At 46.1% G+C, this 20,666-nt stretch overlaps 1 protein-coding gene across 1 annotated transcript in view; it reads right to left on the bottom strand.

The window, feature by feature from the left end:
• The window catches only part of LOC102560789 (tetraspanin-36), a 30,698-nt gene extending 17,476 nt beyond the window's left edge, over nt 1-13,222 (bottom strand). Inside the window, exon 1 of the mRNA XM_014594146.3 lies at nt 13,108-13,222. Coding sequence (XP_014449632.2) covers nt 13,108-13,167 — 60 coding nt within the window. The 5' untranslated portion in view covers nt 13,168-13,222. The remainder of the gene's footprint in view (nt 1-13,107) is intronic.
• Between the last annotated feature and the right edge of the window lie 7,444 nt (nt 13,223-20,666).

The raw sequence follows: 20,666 nt of genomic DNA on the forward strand, positions 1-20,666 counted from the left end.
CCAGCCCCCCAGCCTGAGCTAGCACTCTGAGGTGAGGGGTGGAGGGGGCATGCAGTGCATACATCTGTTGATGATACGGAGCTTTTCAATCTCCCTCTCTCTGCTTCTGTATACTGTCTTCAGCAAACTGATGGCCAGCAAGCCAGCAGAGGGCTGATACAGTGATTATCCCCTCACCAGCAAAACACTAGGCTCTCGCCATAAGTTCTAACTCTTCTTGAACAGCTTAACAGCTGATCTGTTGATTAGTTCCAAATAGCCCTAAGTGGTCACTGTTCTCTCTGCCTGTCCCAGTGAAACTGGAGAGAGAAACACACAGACACCTCTCAGCATTAGCTAGCATACCATGTGCCTAGGGTTCATGCTGTGGGAGGTAGAATTCCTGCTTAAGCAGTGAGCAGGGAGGGGAGGGGAGGGGAGGGGAGGGGAGGGGGAAGCCAGGCAGACCCTGCTGGGTCTGCAGGCTCTGCCAGAGCTGCAGTCAGGGAGCAGAGGGGAGGGGCCAGCTCTGCTGTGGAATAGAGAGCCCCACCCAGCCCAGAGAGCATGCTGGGATGCTGGGGGTGTCTGGTTTATCTTAAACCAGCAAGGGATCTGGGATAGATATCACATAAACTGGTTTGACCCAAATCAGTTAAGTCTAATTCTACATTCAACCAGGTTTATCTCAAACTGGTTTCAGCCATTTTCAAACTGGTTTATGTGCATTGAACATCTATTCCATTACAGGTTTAAACCAGTTTCTGATCACTTAAGCCGGTTTGTGTGTAAGGTCTGTCCCTAGCCCAAACAACAGAGTGCACAGAGCTAGCCAAACGCAGGGCAGAGTGGAGGAGGGATGTTACAGCATCTAAGGTGCCTCAATCATCACAGCAGCCTCAGGACTGGCTTGGCTTGACTTGACTCCATCTAAAGTCACTGTAATAATGGTAAGAGGCATGGTTGGCCTGTGTAGGGCAACATCCTAACACTACCCCCAGAAGGACTTCACAGGCTGATTTTCATTCCCTGAAGGACTCCACAGCCTGCTAAGGCTTCCCATGAAGCATCCTTTGTTTTGTTCACACCCCTGAACAACAATTCCCATAAAAGCAGCTAAAGAGATGGTCAAAAATGAAAAGCCTTGTCAGAAAATCCCCTTGTCTAACAGCTGAGCTGAGAAACAAAGCCATGACTATTGCTGCTGCCACAGCCATAATGGCTTGGATTGTTTGGGCAGCTAGCTCCAGAAAGGTTTGTGTTCCCTAGCTCCTGCCTGTATTACACTGAAAGAAAACAGGTTTTTAAACAATTAGGGAGTCAAAAAAAAGCAAACAAAAAACAACTGGGGTTTAGAGAAAATGGAGCCAAGCAAGGCTAAATCAATCAATACTAACCTCATTTTCCTAAGCTGACTATCAGTGACACATGGTACATTTCTGATTCATCAGGCCCAATTTTCCATTACCTCCACCTTGGGAATATTCAGATCTGCGGGCCTACAGCTACACAATGGGCAGATCTGGGGCTGCAGGGAGTTGTACCCCCGTTCTGGTAGCATAATTAACTAGGGCAAGGCAAGATGAGCACCATCCCTGACCACTGATATACAGGTAGCAACATCAACTACCTCGTTAGCCGTGTTGGTCCCAGGGCACACTGGGAGACGTGATCAGGAATCTCCCTTCTGCTGCTACGATTGGCAGCAGGGGGTCAAGCAGCCGTCCCATCTTCTGCTGGGTGGGGCAAACAAGGGGAAAGGACAGGACAGGGCTGTACCCTTCCCTAGCTTCCAGACATGAATCAAGTCAACTGGGTGCCGTGTCCTGCTGGGGCACGGTGGGGAGGGGCAGGCAGGGTACCGGGATGCAACAGGGCAGGGAAGTGCAGGTGGGGAGCAGCTCGGGAAGAGGAGCCAAGCAGCCTGGCCCCGACAGGACTGGGCCCTTGGCTCGATGGCGACTCTTTCCAAGCTGGGCAGGCACCCGCTGCCTCCTGCCAATCACAGAGCCCAAGGGCCCAATCCTGTCCACAGCCCTTTTTTTGCCCCAAATTCTAGTAATTTAACCCTGGCTGTCCCTAGATTATTTTCCTCCCAGAGTAGCGTTTTTTCTCTTGAACATCTATACACTTTTGTCTTTTAGCTGGAGAAACTGCATGTCTGTACACGGCCTTTCGTTGCCATGTACAAGCCCTTGAAAGATGGATTCTGCCTGGTCACAAGGTGACTTAAATTTTGACTTCTAATTCCTCCTTGGCAGCATCATTCCTTGCATTTGTCTTTCCAGCTCTCTGAGAGAGATGGGCAATGCACAGCTACTTGGTGGAAGGGGGTGGGAGTTTTCAGGAAGAAGGAAGTACGGCTTGGCGCGGCTTTCTCTAGGGAAGCTTTGGATTCACGAGGTTTGCAAGCCATGCAAAGCACATGACTCCAGCTTGTTTTCTCCTGCAGTGCGAACTGCCAAAGCAACTCAGTAAATCTCCTCAGAACTTCAAGCGAGTGTGAAATCAGACCGCATAGGATGAGCAATGTGAAGTTCAGCCATTTAATAGCAACCAATTTGTGGCTTGAGCAGTGGGCCTCAAAGCTACAAAGTTTTAATTAGACCTGATTTTTTTTAAACAGTTTCAGCACAGATTTGTCACAGCTTTCATAAGAATCGCCAAACAAAACTGAATAGTGCCAAAACTTTTATTCTGAAATCCTCTCGTTTCTGATCTAGTCAAAATGTAGCCAGCAGTTTAATAGAGCCTTTTGTTACAAAGTCACAAGGGACTCTTCAAAGCACATTTCTAACTGCATCAGTCATTCAGTACAATCAAGGCCCATGCTTCAGCCGGCTTTGCAAATATAACAGGGCTTAAATAGCCCCATTAGAAGAAAGTCATGGCCACAGGGGAAAAAAAATCCAGGGATTGTTCCTCCTCCAGGAACAATCCCAACCCCAGGGGGGTTTAAGGCTTTTTCAACGATAGTTTGCACTTGAGTCAAAAATCTACCTCAACATAAAAATGCTTCGATACAAAAATCATGAGGCTACAGTCTGTGTAATGGCCATTAACTGCACAGAAAAATTGAAGGGGAAGTGATGTAACAACACATAACAGGATAGGCCGTAACAATCTGGAGAATCCAGTTCACAAACCGGTTGCGATAGCTTCTCCGACTGCTCGCCATCCAGATGTCATTGCAGTAGGATGGTGTTGTTGGTATGCTGCCTCCGCAGAGGAAATGCACTGCACAGAAATGTCGTTTTACTGGCATTGTAAGCAGTCATAATAGAGGCTTCAGGCTGCTTTTCCTCCTTCCCCCATGTAGTCCCCTGCACACAGGTAGGTTAATAACTCCGATTATTAATATGTGCAATTTCTCCATAGTACAGGAGACAACAATAGAAGCTTCCCCACCAGCAGTGCTTCACCAAGAGCCACCTTTAGAAATGAGAAAAACCTCACTCCTCATCCCCACTGAGGAAAGAAGTTAGGAATTACGACTGGGGGAAGGAGGTGCTGTAGACACAAATCTATCCATACATGGCGGAGACCGGTCAGTCACTGATGTCTCCAAAACTGCTCATCTCGATGTAATGAGTCCGATAGCTCATTAGCAGTCTCTTGAGCCAACCCATCTTCTACAAGTGTTGCTCGGGATTAAGGATTGGATTTGGCGATAACCCAGGAGACCTCTTTCCATTCCTGTGTATTACATTCTGCTTTATAATTGCCTAGATGGAAGTGCTGTCTTTCCAAGACACGTCTGATAGTTGAGCAAATAAAAAAAAAAACCTAGTCCACCCACAAAAGGTAAGAGCTAAATCTTAAGCACAGTGGAAATCTGCCATCTATATTGGTCACTGTACATAGTACATGACCAAGCTCTTTCTGATCTCTGAAACAGTACTATTAGTGAAGTCTTATAGAACAGCTCCATGGAAAGTTACTGTCAGGCAAACTACAGCGGAGCAGCGGACATGCAACAAACCACCTGTGTTATCCCACAGTAAATGCAAGGCAGCTCACCCCACTTCCGTTGAGAAGTAAGCTATTTCACATTTACTGCGATGCGGAACATGCACACAGGCAGTTACTGCAGAGTACCCGACATGCTGCAAGTTCACACTCGGATTTGTTTCATGGTAGTTTGTTCAGATGCCCCAGCCTGGGAAGAAGTCAATGCTTAACTATAATGGAAAGAACACGGGAATTAGCTAAGCCAATACTGGCAGGCAGTTCTTTCTGTCAGCAACAGCGTAAGGTAGGATACCAGGTGTACCACTGTTGTAAAACAATTCCATCAGCTGTTACCAGATCTAACCAAGGAGCACAATAAGTCTATTAAAGCTTAGTAATGTGATGTAAAGATCTAGTGATCTTAATACAGGTTTGAGCCTCTTGCAGTGGGGTAAAAGAAAACATAATCCTTTAGCACATGTATTTAGGACCTACCTTGAACCTACTACCAAACAGCTAGCTCCAACCAGATCTCCAGGTGTCAAAAAAAACCTGCCCTGCTGCAAGTAAGCACAGCGCACAGGTGCACGTGCACTGTTTGTGGTGCTTCAAATGGCTTTGAGGAACTACAAACTGCGCACATGGACTCATGGGGACCAGCCCCAAGAGGATGAAGGACACCAAACTACAAGCTAAACACACCAGAACAATTGCTTGCTAAAAGACTTGCAGCACATCCACAACAGCGCCAAGTATGAAATCCAGACCTTCCAGTTCCCAGTGCAATGCCTTCACACTGGTGCAAAATAACCGTCAAACCATAAGCCCAAGAACCACCCCCAGATTTCTGCATTCAAATTAGGTCAAAAAACAAAGTTCAATCAACCTGACAAGTGCCTTAGTTGAAAATGACCACTTTACATCAGGATCTTAAGATGTTTAACAGGAACTATTTACCTATCCCCATAGAGCACTTACCCAACTTTGATCTTCCTAAAGTACACACAAAACTTTTTGATTTCAAGCACAAGTAAATGAAAGAAAAACCTGTTACTAAAATACTGAAAAAAATCCTTATCACTGCTTTATTCATGCATTTTTTAGATAAAGGTCTCACATGTTCACATTTGTTTCATGTAATCCAAAAACGTGTATAGTATTTAAAGAGACAACTCCAGGAAGCATTGAAGTCAGGGTAGCAATGAATTAGCATCATTAATTCTCCAGTAAGGGAGTCGCATCTCATCTGCAGTCTTCTACAAATTCTACCTGTTGGACTTGCCAGTACATGTATTTAAGAACTGCATCGCCTGATGTCTTGACCAATGCACGGGAGCACATCGAAGACCTTAAGCAAAATAAATTCAAGTGCCATCAACAGAAGCTCACCGCATGGTCCTGGCTGTTCACTACATTTTGCATCTCAGTCATACCCGGGGGATTCTTTTCAAAATCTCTGCTGTTTCTGTCCGAGTGAGGCTTTAGAGGAAACTTTAGCCAATTTATCAAGTGTAAAATGGAAAGCACTTTCCCAGCTCTCGTCTGGAACTCAGTTGCTCCATAGCACTAGAGGGCTTTGAGACCTTTACTGTTTCTCAAACCTACTTGGGTTCATGGGACCTTTTCACAAATAAACTTTTCCTGAGGCCCGAGAGACAACATGGAGCACAATAATGAGGAAATGCTCATCTCACAACCTTGCACAGTACACCTCTAAGCCTGCCAGACACTGTAGAACAGGCAACAAAGTTTAAAACAGCCAGCTAGTCCTTGTTTCTAGTCTTGGAAACACAAAGGACACAATGATGGATTAAACCTGGATTGAACAGGCAAGAAACCCAAGGGGCTTCAACTCTCTCCAAATATTAACCCCATCAAAAGTAAGAACAGCAACTGGGGATTAATACAGAATAGAAAGACAAGCCCTCCTCTACTCCAAGAAGGACAAGCTACAAATGCACAGATAAACAACAAACCAGCACCTGCTTTAAAAAACCCACAAGCTGGATCTGAAGTCTTACTTCCTGTTGTCCCTGCCTTCAGGTAGCCTGGAAATGCTGCTATACCCTGAGAAGTTACTGTATATCCGTATTATTGCTGATCTCTTTTTTTTAGGCTCTCAATGAACTGAAAATGACATTTGCTCAATTTAAAAGCAATAAATTATTTTTCTGACTCCCACTGCTGGGGTCTACAAATGGACCTGTGCTCTTTTTGCCTCTTAGAGCGTCACTTCCAATAAAAGAGCGATGCTCTGGCCCACATATCGTGGCTGACAGTCCCTGACGATGAATGAGACAGAACACAAACCACCTTGCTCTTCCAGCATTTTGTTGGGTCCTCAAGGCTGAGAATAAAAATATACATCATGTGACTGAAGGGAATAGCTATGGCTCAAAGCCTCTCGTGCAAACTTGCTTAGGGAAAGGTGATCCAGTCAAGGGAAGTGATACCATGGGCCAGATCCAGCTCCAAGCACTCTCATCTGGCCCACAGGGCTCCCCACACATCCATGAGGTGTCCTGAGAGCTGTGGCCCTGCACATTAGATTGGGACCCCATGCCACCCTGCATGCCCAATCTCGGTGCATGGGGCTGGGTGGAGGCAGCATGGGTGCATCCCAGCACAAAGGGCTGGGTGCAGCAGCATAGGGCCCCAATCCCGGTACACAGGGGTACTAAGAGTGTGCAGGGCCCAGTCCTGGTGCGCAGGGTCCTATCTAGCCCTTGGGCCATCCCCCACCACTCATCTGGCCAAAGGTTGAGCTCCACTGGCTTAACGCACCCATACCAAGAGTAGAGTAAGAGCTTGGCAGACAAGGTTCCTTGGGTGAATTTGATATCTTTTATTAGACCAACCCAAATAGTTGGAGAATAGTTAGAGTAAGAGCTTGGCACTTTTACAGACTTCATATTCTAGCAGCAAGATAGTCAAGCTCCAAGGGCAAACAACAACATCCAAGAACCTTTTTCTTAATGTATCAATACATCCTTACTGAACAGTTAGTAGGGTCTTACAGCTCAACCTCTGCTCCTGGAAGGGGTAAAAAATTCCCATCATTCCCTTACCATATGCAGGAGAGAAGGGCTGAAACAGCAGCATGAGGCAAGGGAGGCTGTTACTGCCTGCCACACACCTACCATCATGCCCCATTACCTCTGCTTGGATTGCAAACTCTTTGGAGCAGGGACTGTGTGCGCTCTACAGTGGATCCTCATTTTCAGGTATGGCCTGCAGTTGCCACAGGACAGATAACAATAAAAGCCGTTGTCTTCCTTAAAACTGCTCCCTTCTAGTGTAGGGCATCCCCTAAACAATAAAATTGCTTTCTTAAAACCTCTGTCTTCCCCAGCAGGGGGGGTGAAAAAATAAAATGAACCATCATTTTCTTCAAGAACCAACACAATTGTTTAAATTCCTCTTGAACTGCTGAACCAATTAAACAAAAGTTTCACTGACATCATTGTTTATGCTGGCATCTGAACAAAGTAATCAAGAGAAGAGCTGTGGTTACAGCCAAGGAGACTAAGGTAACAGGAACAGGTTACTTCCTTCTTTGGAATGACCTACGGTAATACTGCCAAGGAGTACTGTAATCTGGTCGAGTTATTTACCACGTGTGCGTCTGGGCAGAGATATTATATGGCAAAAGGAAAGGACAGCTTATAGTTCATAGGTGGAGCACACTATTTCCAGAGAATCTCTCTGTGTTCATACTCTCAGTGAGTGTTTTCTCTCTTCTAGAGAGAAAAGTCCTACTGTACCTGTGGGCCAAATTCAGTTCCACTCCACTGAAGAAGGAATGGTCTCTTATTCCAGGACTGATATTGGGTCTACTGATATGACTAAGGGTTGTAAGATCCTTTGCAAAATCCAAAACAAATTCATGCACAAGCATTTTCTAAAGCAGCATCTCAACATTTCAAAAAACTGTTTCTGTTCATTCATCTGCAATTGGCCAATGAAATCAGGCCCTGCACTCAGCTCGGTGACGTTTCTGTCTGTAACCAAGTCCTACGCACACCTCAGTGGCATTTGCCTATCTGTAACTTAGGGCCAGATGGAAAATTTGGAAAGCCTGATTTGCCCTAAAAGCAAGCTCACAGCTTGCCCATTTTGCTGCTGTTATACACACCACTGTTCATGTAGGCCAAACTCTGTGTGTAAATGAAGACCCAGTTGGAGAAGATGGATAGAGTGGGATGGCAAAGGGCTTGCAACCATAAGCCATGGCTGAGCATCTAAATGGCCCAAGCACCCATTGGTCCCAATAAACTTATCCTTCACAGAACAATATCCTTAGGCATTACAACATCTGAATGTAGCACGCCTTGCCTGCTAAGTAAAATAGAACTGATTGTTTCAACTCTTGAGGAAGACTTATTTATAGTAGCTGTTGATAGACCTGGCCTATGGCAATGATCTGTGATCCCAAACAGGATTTACTGTCAGGGTTTTATGTTTTTGGTTTTGGGGTGGGGGGCAGGTGTTGAAAAACAGCATTTTAGGTCACTTCTAACTCCTTTAGGTCAACTCCTGCCTCAGCAGGCATTATTGCTACAGCTTGTTTGATAGGTACACGGTGAATTATTTCCCACAGTCATTTTCAAGTTGTGCAAGATCTGCAGTTATCCTGTTCCTAGGTAAGAACTACTGCTTGGAGGAGAATGGAAATGCTGACAAATACTAATACCTCTGAGAGAGGCTTTAGATCATTATCAACATGTACTTTAAGACCTACTTCTTGAAAAAAAAAAAAAATGCATTCTAAAGGGAGAGGGTGGGGACGAGAAAGAGTTGAAAAGTCAACATTTCCTTCACCAGCTCCCAAAACCTGAATTCTGAGTTCTGCCTTTCCTTTGCATGAGCTGGAAGTAACTAGATGATTTTTCAGTTTTTCAGTTCATGATTTGGAAGTTACTAACATATGTAATCATCTTTGCTAAAGATTTCATTAAGCTACTGCCCACTTATGTCTAAATGCACCAAAGTATCAAGAAGCTGAATGCAGGGCTCATCCGAGTCACCTTAAGCTCAGATGCTAGAAACCTGTATAAGGCAGCACAACAAGTACTGCTTTACTGCTTACTCTGGGCAATAGCTGGACCTCTTGCTGCCTTCAGCTAGAATAAAGGGGGTTTAAAGCACACCTCTGGGATTAAGAGTGACGGAACTGATGATTTGCCACGAAGAAATGCAGGAAAGAAAAATGAGATGAAAGGCTATGCCAGGTGTTTGAGTTGCCAGTAAAGTCAACCATGGGAAGGAAACAACTTTGGTGTATATCTACTGTGTGGGAGTTCTGCCCAAGTTGAAATTTCCACCAATTTGCATCGAGGGGCTGCAGTCTCTCTATATGTATTTCAAAAGACAAACAACACATGCACACAGTCAACTGCAAAAAAAAAAAAAAAATTATATATATATATAAAACCTTTTTTTTTTTTTGTCATAAAACAGATGCTGTGAGTATTTGCTGTTCCTAATCATGCTCAATGGCTATTTATCCATTGGCTACCAAGTGAATAACCAATTTTTTCTGAATCTAGTCCACGTAGCCTCTCAGTCCGAATATGAAGTAGGCAGTCTATAACCCTACTACCTTCTGAAACATCCAAGTATTACGGTTTTGGTCACATGCTTTCTGAGTTCTCACTCATAAACACTAATGACCGTAATACTGCTTGCCTAATTACTGGCTCGTAAATAAGGAATACTCCTACCCGATTTTTAATGCAGCATGGAGACAATCCCCTTATCGAAATGTCCCTTTAGTCTTGATTTACATTAACAGTCCAGAGGTAAAGCCAGACTTAGAAATATACTGCCTGATCCAAAGCCCCAGGCACATCAGTGAAAAGATTCCCAGGGATTTCATTCAGCTCTCTCTCAAGCCCACGCCCTTCCTTCTGAGGCTGGCTTTCTTGATTTTCTCTCTGCAGGGCCTTCCTGTCCCTTCTATAATTCTCTCTTGCTTCAGAAAACTCATCTCTTTTTCAAGCTGGAGGCGAGACCTATGTGGTTGGGCTGCGAGGGGTAGCCAGTAGAATAACTCTGTATGCAAACCCTAGAACCTGGCTTCATAGCTCCTGACCTCTTGCAAGTGCTGAACAATGTGCTTAATCAGTCTCAGATGCTTTTTGTGTGGAAAATTCTGCTATCTTTAGTAAGAATTTGATCCATCAGCAGCATCACTCCCACTTTCCCACATCAGGCTCAACTCTGCCCCTTCTCTTACACACGCATATACATTCCATGGCTAATGAGCCAGAAATATCCATGAGATTCATATGAATCCCATAGGAAGGCCTATTTGTTACACACCAGCCATCTGTGGACCAAGCCCCACAAAGAACTTAAGCCCAACTGTTTCTAGAGTAGGGGCAATAAACGTGTAAGATTACTTGGGGCAACTAAAGATAAAACAGGGACAAGAGTATGGGGCAAAGGTAAACAGCAAGTGTTCCAGGGGGACATACCAAGCAGAGCACGCCTGCCAGCGCCCACTGCCCCTTGAACAAGTCCAAAGAGCCAGGGAACATCACCCAGTAGAGTACTGCCTGGAGACATGCACAGGAAAACAGCCCCACACTCACTGGGGTTTCCCCTGCCAGGAATCTTCTTCCTGGGCTGGTGGATGATGAGCATGGCCAGAGCCAGGAGGTCCCAGGACTTGCTGGGGCAACAGATAGGGAGTGCGTAGAAGATAATGTGCGGGGAGAAGTGCAGCCAGAATCCCAGCAGGAAGGTCCAGAGGAGGTAAAAGGGTGGCAGCCTGGCACACTCAAAGTAGGCATGTGCCAGGGAATCTAAAAGGATGGAAACTGCTTCCCATTATCAATACTGATAACTTGGAGTCAACAGGAGTTACACATGCAGATCTGGCTTAAAACTGAACTGTCAAAGCTGAGTTTTGGTCCCCACCAATGGTTCCATGGAGGGACTGCGCATTAAAACACTCAATAAGGCAAACTGTCTTTCATACATTTAGCAACTAATTATTTCCTTTTTAGCACAGGAATTATGTTCCATGCGGTTTCAAGCCCTCAGCACAGCTGGCCGCAATTTCAGGAAAGCTTATATCTATTAATGAAATGTCTGCACTTCAGGGCTCACTTCCTTCCACTGACTAGTGAACTACTCAAATTTTTCCACATGGCAGGAAAGTCTCACAGTGCTTATTGGAATCGCTATGTTCATCGTTACTGAGCACTTCATTACATGATTACAGTCATAGTCACGAGGCTGATCACTAAAAAAAGGGCACAGCCAAAGGCTGCAGAGTATGGTCTTGACTTGCTGGTCACTGTTGTTACTGCTGAAAGCATGCAAAGGAGAACTGAAACAAAACTCTGCCTCAAGGTCTTCTTAATTGACTTCCATCAAATAACTATTTTTTCCCCACAGTCTGCCAGTATAGAGAGGCAAACATCTCTATTCTAGCTTTATCTGTTCATTAGAAAAAATAATAAGCCTGAAAACTCTTGAGGAAAATAAAAGATAGCGTGCCCCTAGCAATAGTGCGCCACTCTTTCACCTGACACAAGACTCAAATTAGCTGCATACAACAAATCTAGCTGTGTGTTACCTTGCTCTTCAACTTTTTTAAACTAAAGTCATCCCCCACCCACACTTGGCAAATATATAAATTATATAAGTGGATGAAAACACTTCAACAAAGGCTGCGTTTACAAGTAATGTATATGTAAACGCCCCCTAGTTAACCAAATGCTTCAACCAACTGCTTGACTGCAAGTCCTGGTTAACCAAAGTGTGGTCATGTCCCCAAACATTAACAGGCTCACTTCACTTCTGTCTCATTCAGCCAGAACTTCAATCAGTCAAATAATGTTGATGTTGTAACGTATGCCTTTCAGTTACTCGTGTCCATTAACCTTAAAGAAACTGAAAGGCCAAGGCACCGTTTGAACACGTTCATCAGAGAGACGTAAACAGTCAGCTCCTCGACTGGCCTTGGGTTCAGGTTCCAAATGTTCCCTTTACAAAACCCAAGATAAAACCCAGCGATGTGCCTGAGCTGTAACACAGATACAGATCTGAACTCCCCCCGAGTTCACAGCCTTTCATCAAATAAATAGATGGTCAAGGGTGCTACACCTAAGTTTCACATGAAAACTGAATCAGTAGACCACCCATCCCAGAAAAAAGGTTATGTAAGCAGATGTGCCAGCTTTAGGTTTTAAGTACATGCCAGGCTCAGCAGAGTCTAAAATCCATGCATAATTTTAACAATGAAACTTAAGGGTTTTCTATTTAAATTATGCCAACACTAATACAGCTGAACTTTTTGGTTACAAGAGTGGAAATGAAGTGCAGCTGCCAGAACCACTAAGCAGTCTCTCTGGATGGTTTTATTTGCTTTCCTGCAGATGCAGCAAGAGTTCTCCAGATATTTCATTCCTTTAATCAGTTATAAGAATTAAAATCTTCACACAGGTATGCTTTTCTTTTCCATATACCCCAACCTCCCTCTCAAACGGTGCTGACGCTCTTTGGTTTTGCAGACCACCCAAAGGCAATCCACAGAGCAGAGCTGGGGAGCCACAGGTGAGAAGTATGTACTGCAGGTCTACGTCCTCTCTGGCAATTCCCAGGAACGTTTAGCATTTCCGGGCTGCAGCAAGAGCAGTCAGTTCACATCCAGACAGCGAAGAGGAATGGGATGAACTTGCTCGGCGCAGGGAGCCCCCGTGTCCCTCCAGCAGCAAGAGCTACACAGACATCCCATACACCTCTACAGCACTCTCCACAAAACCATTCTTCCCTGGGGGGCCAATGGAGCCCAAACGACCCCAAAGTTTTTCTTCTCTTGAAAGAAACCACCGCTCCCAAATCACTCAGCACCTTCCAAAGCCACTGCAGGGTTTGTTGGTCTAATAACAGACCTCTCTACTCCCAGTCCGGATTGCCTTTTCCTCTAGACCAATACGGCCTGCAGGTCTGTCACTTTTGTCACCCACAAGTTAAAGCGGGGTGTTAACTACACTTGGGATAAAGGCTCCCAGCAAACCAGCTCTGACTGATCATCCCTGAGAAAAAGAGAAAGAAACCACAGCTCGCAAATCACTCCGCGCCCCCAAAACCCCACTACATCTCCGCAATTAGTTTGCAGGAGCCGGCCCTCCCAGGGGCTCAGCCCCGGCGGCCGGGACCCACCCAGAAGACGAGGCTGAGCAGCAGCAGCACGGTCTTGGAGGTGATCACGCCGCAGTCCATGGCTCCGTCTGCGCCGCGCCGAGCCGAGCCGAGCCGAGCCGGGCTGGGCTGCGGCTCCTCCCGCCCGCCCGGGACGCTCCGCCCCGCCTCCCGGGCTGCGCCTCCGGCCGCTGCAGCATCAAGTGGTGCCAGGTGTGCGGTCCTCCTGGGGCTGGTGCGTGCACGATCATTGCTGGCACGACCCACGCTAGTGAAAATGCTCACAAGGTCCAAGACACAGACCAGGTTCTTGGGGGAAATCTGGGATCTTTTATTAAACCAACTCAAAAGATTTTTCCAACCATTTAGTGGGTGTCATGTAAAAGATAACAGGTTTACCCCAAGAAGCTTGCCTGCCTATGTGCTTAGAGCAACACGGCGACAACCAATACCCCTGAAATAAAAAGTAGGATCGTTTTTGATATAGCACAAAACCCAAGTCATGCTCAGAGAGTGGGGGTTGCTGTCAGGACTTTTTTGGAGCTGCTTGGCTGGGAATAGCTACCAGTGTGTGCAGGGGGCAGGGTTTCTCGGGGAGGGGGTAGTGGGGAGAGAGCCGGACACTTCGGGGAGGGGAGACCTTCCTGGTCAGGTCTGCACGGGGAAGCTTGTACGCCGGGTCTGATAAAAGCCATGGCCCAGGGTCTGTGATGCCCGGGGTGTCTCTCCAGGGTTTTTGCTTTATCCAGGGAAAGACAACAGAAGACAAAGCAAGTTCCTCCCAACTAGACAGGGGCATACTGGGATGCTGGCCCTCGGGCAATACACACAAGAGAGCGCCCAGACAGGCTCACTACCCCGGTGGGCCCTCAGCATCCCTCCTCAGGGGTTGAGGCAAGTCCCAGACACCCACCCCTCTGCCTTTTTGTGGGGAAATGTGATGCATGGTTCAGATTTGTGTATTCTCATCCATTCCTCCAAGACGAGCATCTCTTGGCTAATTCGGTAGGGAGCAGAGAAACTGAGTCACAGCCTGAGACAGTCGTCCTTTTCTAGGGTCCCCAAATTAGCATGGGGTGTGATCTCTGGCCTGTGCATCTTGGGTCCCTTGAAACGGCCCCTCACAATCCACTTTCACTAATCATTTTTGTGATTCAGACTGAACTGCTGGGATCAGAGTACCTGGGAGGAGGGAAGTGACACACCCAGCACAGCAAAAAGGGGTGAGGGGTGTTCAAGACTCCCCAACAGGTGGATTGAGGATTGTGAAAAAGAGGGTGCAGATGGCAAGCTGAACTGTCACATACAAAACAAGACACGTTTTTCTCCAGTAAAAAATAAACTAGAAGTTTTACTCATAGGCCTGAGGTCTAGGGCTGGATAATTCAGTTTAAGTTTGAAGCAACAACAACTATAACTTCATAGGAATGAGTTAAAAACAGTCTGCAGGGCTGGGAAATTGGAGCAGCTACAGACAGCAGGAGGACAGAACAAAGGGTAGCTTGGTTGTTGGAACATCAAGACCATTAAAAAGAAGAAAGGGTCATTAACATCTGTGGAATGAAGTGTTTATAAGGGATCAGGTCAATGATAATGAGTCATGAAGTCAACTGACTCCCGCAGCACTGTTGCTGCCACTGCCAGGAAGGTGGTTTTAAACTTTGGGTGCATGCAAGTGCACCAGTGCACCTCCCCAGATCCACCCCAGGATGGCTCTCAGGGCTGCTGCTCCCCAACCTCTGTGGGCATGGTAGTATCAGCCCTTACTAGAGGCCGCATTTCTGAGTTACCAAGAAATGCAAAGAGGCGAGGATTTCTTAAGGAAATCACTTTTATTGGACCAACTGTGGTTGGGATAGTTAGAGCAGCTATTGAATACAAGGCATTCTTTGTCAGGTCTGCATTCAAAAGCTTCTCTGACTATCCCGACTACATGGTTGGTCCAAAAAAACTATCACCCAAAGAAATCCTTGCCTCTCCCATACTTTCTGGACCATCACTGCTACATCGCTCTTATGCTACTAGCAAATGCAAACACACATTTCAGATCACATCTCTTCACCTACTGACTGCACTGGCAGCCCAGTGAGTGAGCAGATGCCCACCTGCCTGATGTCCAGTGCAAGGACTCAGAACTGCCCAGTGCTCCCTGCTAGCTAGAGCTGGAGGAGCACTGGACTCCCACTTACTGGCCTTTCTGTTAAATTTAATTAAAAACAACATCACTTGGGGGCTGAAGGGCAAATTTCAAAACATTTCTGCAAATCAGAAAGTTAAAGGAGTGCTTTGTTTCAGCTCTGAGCACCTGTAGAAGTTCTGCTTTGATTATGAGCGGACATTTCAGAATGGAAAGGCATTCCAATATGGAAATATCAAAATGTTTAACAATGTCAAAGCATTTTTCTTCTAAATGCTTTAGGGTCCCCTGCCCCTGCTAAAAATATGATTCAGGACAATTGAAACAAATGTGTTAAATGTTCATTGTTGCAGATTCTGTATTTGTCACTCGCTGTTCTGTATTTGTCTGCACTTGATGGAAAAATATTGCCCAGAGTAACTAAGGATACTTTTCCTTTAACATGACAGAAAAGGATGCTGAGCACTTTTACTCTTGTCTTTCTCAGTCTTTTTGATTGGATGCCCCCTAACTGGAAGTAACAAATGTTCACAAACTATTTCAATAAGATAAAAATGTATCCGTGATAACAATGATAGACTTCTAGAAAGTGCTTGTTCTGAGAGTTTGACAAAGAACTCGGGATCTTTAATGGGGAGGGAGGAGTATGCAGTGTGTTCAAGAGTTAAACTTACATTTCAGTGCTTCACAAACTTCCTAGTTGTTTTTGTGACCCAAGGAGAGGGGAGTGAGGTATAGTGTTCCAGTATTTGAGAATGCTGCTTTGGCTCATCTGCTAAGTGAGAGGGACAGGAATAAGAATGCTGCTTTAACTTACCTGGTAAAGGTTAGAGGACCTATGCTCCATCCTCAGTGGCAAGATAAAGCTCAAAGTGAATGTGGCATGTAGTTGGTTGTACTCAATGTGTTTTGACAATCTGACCACTTTCCACCACTCTTTCCACTTGAGAGAGAGTACACAGAACAGGATGCAGTGATATTAAATTCTGGCAAACGCTGCAAAGGTTTTACTGGCAAAAGGAGCGTTTCTTACAGTTTCTTCACGGTGTACTGCATGAGAATGCAGACTTCTCACGGGGCGTGCTGAACTGTCTCATTAGCAGGCAGTCATAGGCAGAAAGATCAAAGTAACAAGTATTGCAATAGTATTATGAATTCAAGTGAAACAAAGTCAATCCCATGCCTGCTCCACCCTCACCCTGCAAATTTATATGGTAGTAAAATAGTTCTTTTCTTTAGCTATGATTATGTGCTGTTTGTTATAATCCAGCAATGTACTTGGCTCTATACAAAACTCAAAATAAAGATAATCCCTGCGTTAAAGCCTCATATTTAAAGCTGAGGTAAAAACCTAGGATTTGTGCAACTTTTAGCACGCTATAGACTTCTTGTGGGCAACATGGAAAAAGTGGGCCTTCAGAAGGATATGGACAGGACTAATGGGGAAGGGGTTTTCCTCTGCCATTAATCCTGAGATTTCCGAAATTCTACATACCACATCAAGATGAACCCGAGACTGTTGAGAAACAGACACCAGAAGAGCAAAACAGGTTTGCTGTTACAGTCCTTCCCTGAGACGTAGCCTTCAAAAGGAAGGAGTATGATTCAAAACCCTGGTTTGAATGAGGTAGAACAGGGCTTGAATGCACCTCCTGCCCACCAGGCTATTCTATCTCTCTCTCGTTTTGACAAGAAGTTCAAACCTGATCCTGTGGCCCTTTCCTGACAAACATCTCGGTGGAACTGGTATTTCCTGTGCACCACTTTTGTTTTTATTAATGACTAGTTTCCAAAAACAACAAGAAAAAATCATTGACCATTCTCAACAAGGTCTAGGCTTGGTCTCGAGTTTATTTTCTGTCTTTTTTCTGTATTTTGCCTCCACAAGGAAACTGAGATTTTCAAAGCAACATAAGGGATTCTATTAAAATTCATAGAGGATGTGTGGCCCAAATTCCCTGCATTTCTCTAATATCAACCTGTTGTGTGCCATCTGATCGTTACAAAATAGGCCGCGACTCCCTGCACTTAGTACCCAAGTGGCTTTCTAGATGTCTTTTGCCATCTCGGTCCTCTGTTCATTTTAGACAGTAACTCACCCAACTCATAATCCTTAGGTGTGTTTCAGTATCATTTTCCTTTCTTTTGCTTGGGATTGTCCATTCATTTGTGTCCTGTCTTATGTTTAGAGGGTCTGAGATTGTGCGGCATGAAGATCACTTAGTTCCAAGCCTATGAGTATCTCATTTCTACAAATGATGTCTTTTAACTCTGATTACCTGAGATAGGATAGTAATATTTTCCAGTGAGCTGTGGATTGCCACTTACAGGGGAAGAGCTGCCTTCTTGTTTTCTGGACGGGCATGTTAGACAACACGATATTCAATCAAGGAGAGAAGCCCAAGCAGGGGAAACTGTTGACATCTGAAAACTGAACAAACCAGTCACACAAGGGCCTGTGCAACACTTATTATGTACATAAAACAATATAAACAGAACGTACCACTTGTTTGTGAGTGTACAAACTGCACCTGTGAAATGACAATATTGTGAGGGCAAACTTCTGTGAAATATTAAAAAATAGCTGACTTCTATTTTCCCTCAGACTGTTATACATATTGTAAAATTTCCCAGTTTCTTTTAATCATTACTACAATTTTTTTGCCTTCTGATTCTTATTGTTTAAGCTGTTCTGCCATTGTCTGTCTCCATATACATTGCTTTCAATTTATTCTTTCATTCTCATCTTTTTTCTCTGTAGTTATTCCTCTCTTTTCCCCTCTGATGCCTGACTGGCCTGTAGTTGCTCCTGCTCAGCTTTCATTAGCTTTCCTACATGATTATTCACATTTCCCTCTATAACACATATGAACATGGTAGACCTTCTTTACTGGTACTTACTGAGTGCATCTACACATGCATTTGATCTGGCCTAAACTACTTTGGTGTAAACTACTTTGGAGTAAACACTTTCAGCAGGTGTCTAAACATGGAGAGATTAGGGAGCAGATTTGTTACTCTTTGCACCAAGTTTTCTGCAGCCCTGCAATGGACCCTTGCTGCCACCAAGGGTAACTTGAGGATCCCCCTTGGTGCTACCCAGGGGCTAAGAGGGAGCACAGGGCCAGGAGACAGCTATGTCCTGGTCCCAGGGGGCTGCCAGCTGCCAGGACAGGGACAATGTCCCCCTGCCCCCTGCTCCTGGCTCTGGCTCTCTAGTCAGGGGTAGGAGACTTGGAACAGCTGAGGGGAGGGGCAGGTCCCAGCCTCCTACCCCGATCCACTGGTGGAGCAGCTAGCAACCAGCTCACTGCTAGCTGCCCCACCAGTGAATCGGGGTGGGGGGCTGGGACCTACCCCCCACTGAAGCTCTTTCCAAGCCCCATTTCTTGATCACCTGTCAGGCATTTACATGAGCGCTACGGCACTTACTAATCTCGAGTAAATTTGGCATTTGCAGGTATAGCAGAGTAAATTTGGTATTTGCAGGTATAGCAGATTTACTCGGGATTAGGGAGGTTTACTGTGTAGTATATGGGCTTCCCTCGATTTATGTGGTAGATGTATTTCTGTGTTGGCTACAAATGTCCAACTAGGGATCCTTAAAATTCTAGTTTATTAGGCGGATTGAAACACTGTAATCATAAACCTTGGGGCTGGTCCCCACACACGCACACATGCACACACATACACACACACAGTAGCAGGCTACAGAGTCAGGTATACCTATCCTACAAGCCCTGGAGTCTGTCATTGAGGCTTCTTTCAGCGTGGTGTTATCTTCCAGAAGGGGGTCGCCAGCTGGTCCTTCTGGTTGGACAGGTCTGGTCAAGTTGAAGATCAAGAGGGCGCCACTTAGGGTCACTTTTCACTGCCTTTTATCTGTCCTTGGCAGACTTTGGTGACTCCCCAGTTTTCAGGTTTGCCCAATCCAGGGGTCATTGACCCTTGTGGGACTTCCCCCCCTCAGTGGCTACTGGACAGCATCAGTCAGCCCCAGGGGTCGTCCGCATGTACGTGCAGGTTTGGGAGTCCATTGATTAATTTTGAATAGGGCTCTGGGAGCGGTTGATCTGGAGATACTCAGCCCAAAAGTTGGTCCCCGGCGTTGATTAACTCAGGCCAGGGCTCCTAGCCCTTGTTCAGTGACCTTTAGAGATTTCCCGGTTGTTACATTGTCTTCTATTGAGTTCTTCCTTTGGCTGATCTGCAGTTTCCTTAGATGTTAATTGCTGCCTGCTACTGTGTTACACATTCAATCACTGATTCACTCGCTCTTTCAGGGGCCAGCCTGATACAGGGAAGAGCAATTTGATTCTTGCCCTTGTTAACATTGTTACAATGTATAACTTACTTATGAAACTAAATACATTCAGTTGAAAGTTGAAAGGTGAGGAGTATAAAATATAAGCTACAAATGCCATGGCACACAAATAGATAAAAATACCAAAATATAAGGGGAAATACGAAATGCACACATACAAATTTTAAAACACGATTCCTTATCTTAAAGTGAAAGAGAGAGGAAGGAAGAAAAGGTAGAAAAAGAGAAACATATCCAAAGAGGGGAGAGCAAATGCAGGCAAGAGGAAAAGGGGGCTTTCTGCTACACCTGGAGAATGGCGCATAAATCGAATTTGCATAAAGCGAACCCAGTTTACAATGAAACACATAAGTATGCATTCCCATGGCGGGGATGGAGGGAGGGAGGGAGTGAGGCTCACCCCAGCCCCTTTTCTAGCAGCCCCAGGAGCAGCCGACACCAGCTGCCTGCAGCCGCTGGGCTGCACCATGCCCCAAACCCCCTGAGGCTCCACTTCCCCCAGGACACCATGCCCCAAACCCCCTGGCGCAGCACAGCCCAGTGGCTACAAGCAGGCAGTGTCCGCTGCTCCCAGGTCTGCAGCAAGGCAGATAGCAGCCTGCAGCGGGACGAGAGCAGGCTGGGGCAGGCAGCTGCTACAGGCTGGGGCCAGTGGCAGCAACCAGCTCTTCCCAGGACTTGGTGGCTGTGCTGGAAGGGCAGGTTGGGCAGGGTGGGGAGTGGAAAGAGGCTACAACAAATTTTGGGATGGTAGCCACCCCCCTCCCATCGCTGTGGCCCACCCTGAGCACTGGGAAGAGCCCGGTGCTGCTGCCCCAGCCTGCTTTTGTCCTGCTGCAGGCTACCACCTGCCCCTGCTGCAGCCCTGGAAGCAGTGGATGCCACCAGTTTGCAGCTGCTGGTCTGCACCGTGCCGGGGGGTTCAGGGCACAGTGTCCCAGGGGAAGCAGAGCCCTGGGGGGTTCAGGACACGGCGCAGCCCAGCAGCTGCAGGCGGCTGGCGTTGGCCACTCCCAGGGCTGCTGAAGCAGGGCCTGAGGTGGGGGGGGCTTGGGGTGTGGTGCAGCCCAGGGGCTGCAAGTTGCTGGCATCAGCCACTTCCAGAGCAACTGCAGCAGG

This window comes from Alligator mississippiensis, chromosome 3, assembly GCF_030867095.1.
Source record: "Alligator mississippiensis isolate rAllMis1 chromosome 3, rAllMis1, whole genome shotgun sequence".
Taxonomy (NCBI): Eukaryota; Metazoa; Chordata; order Crocodylia; family Alligatoridae; genus Alligator; species Alligator mississippiensis.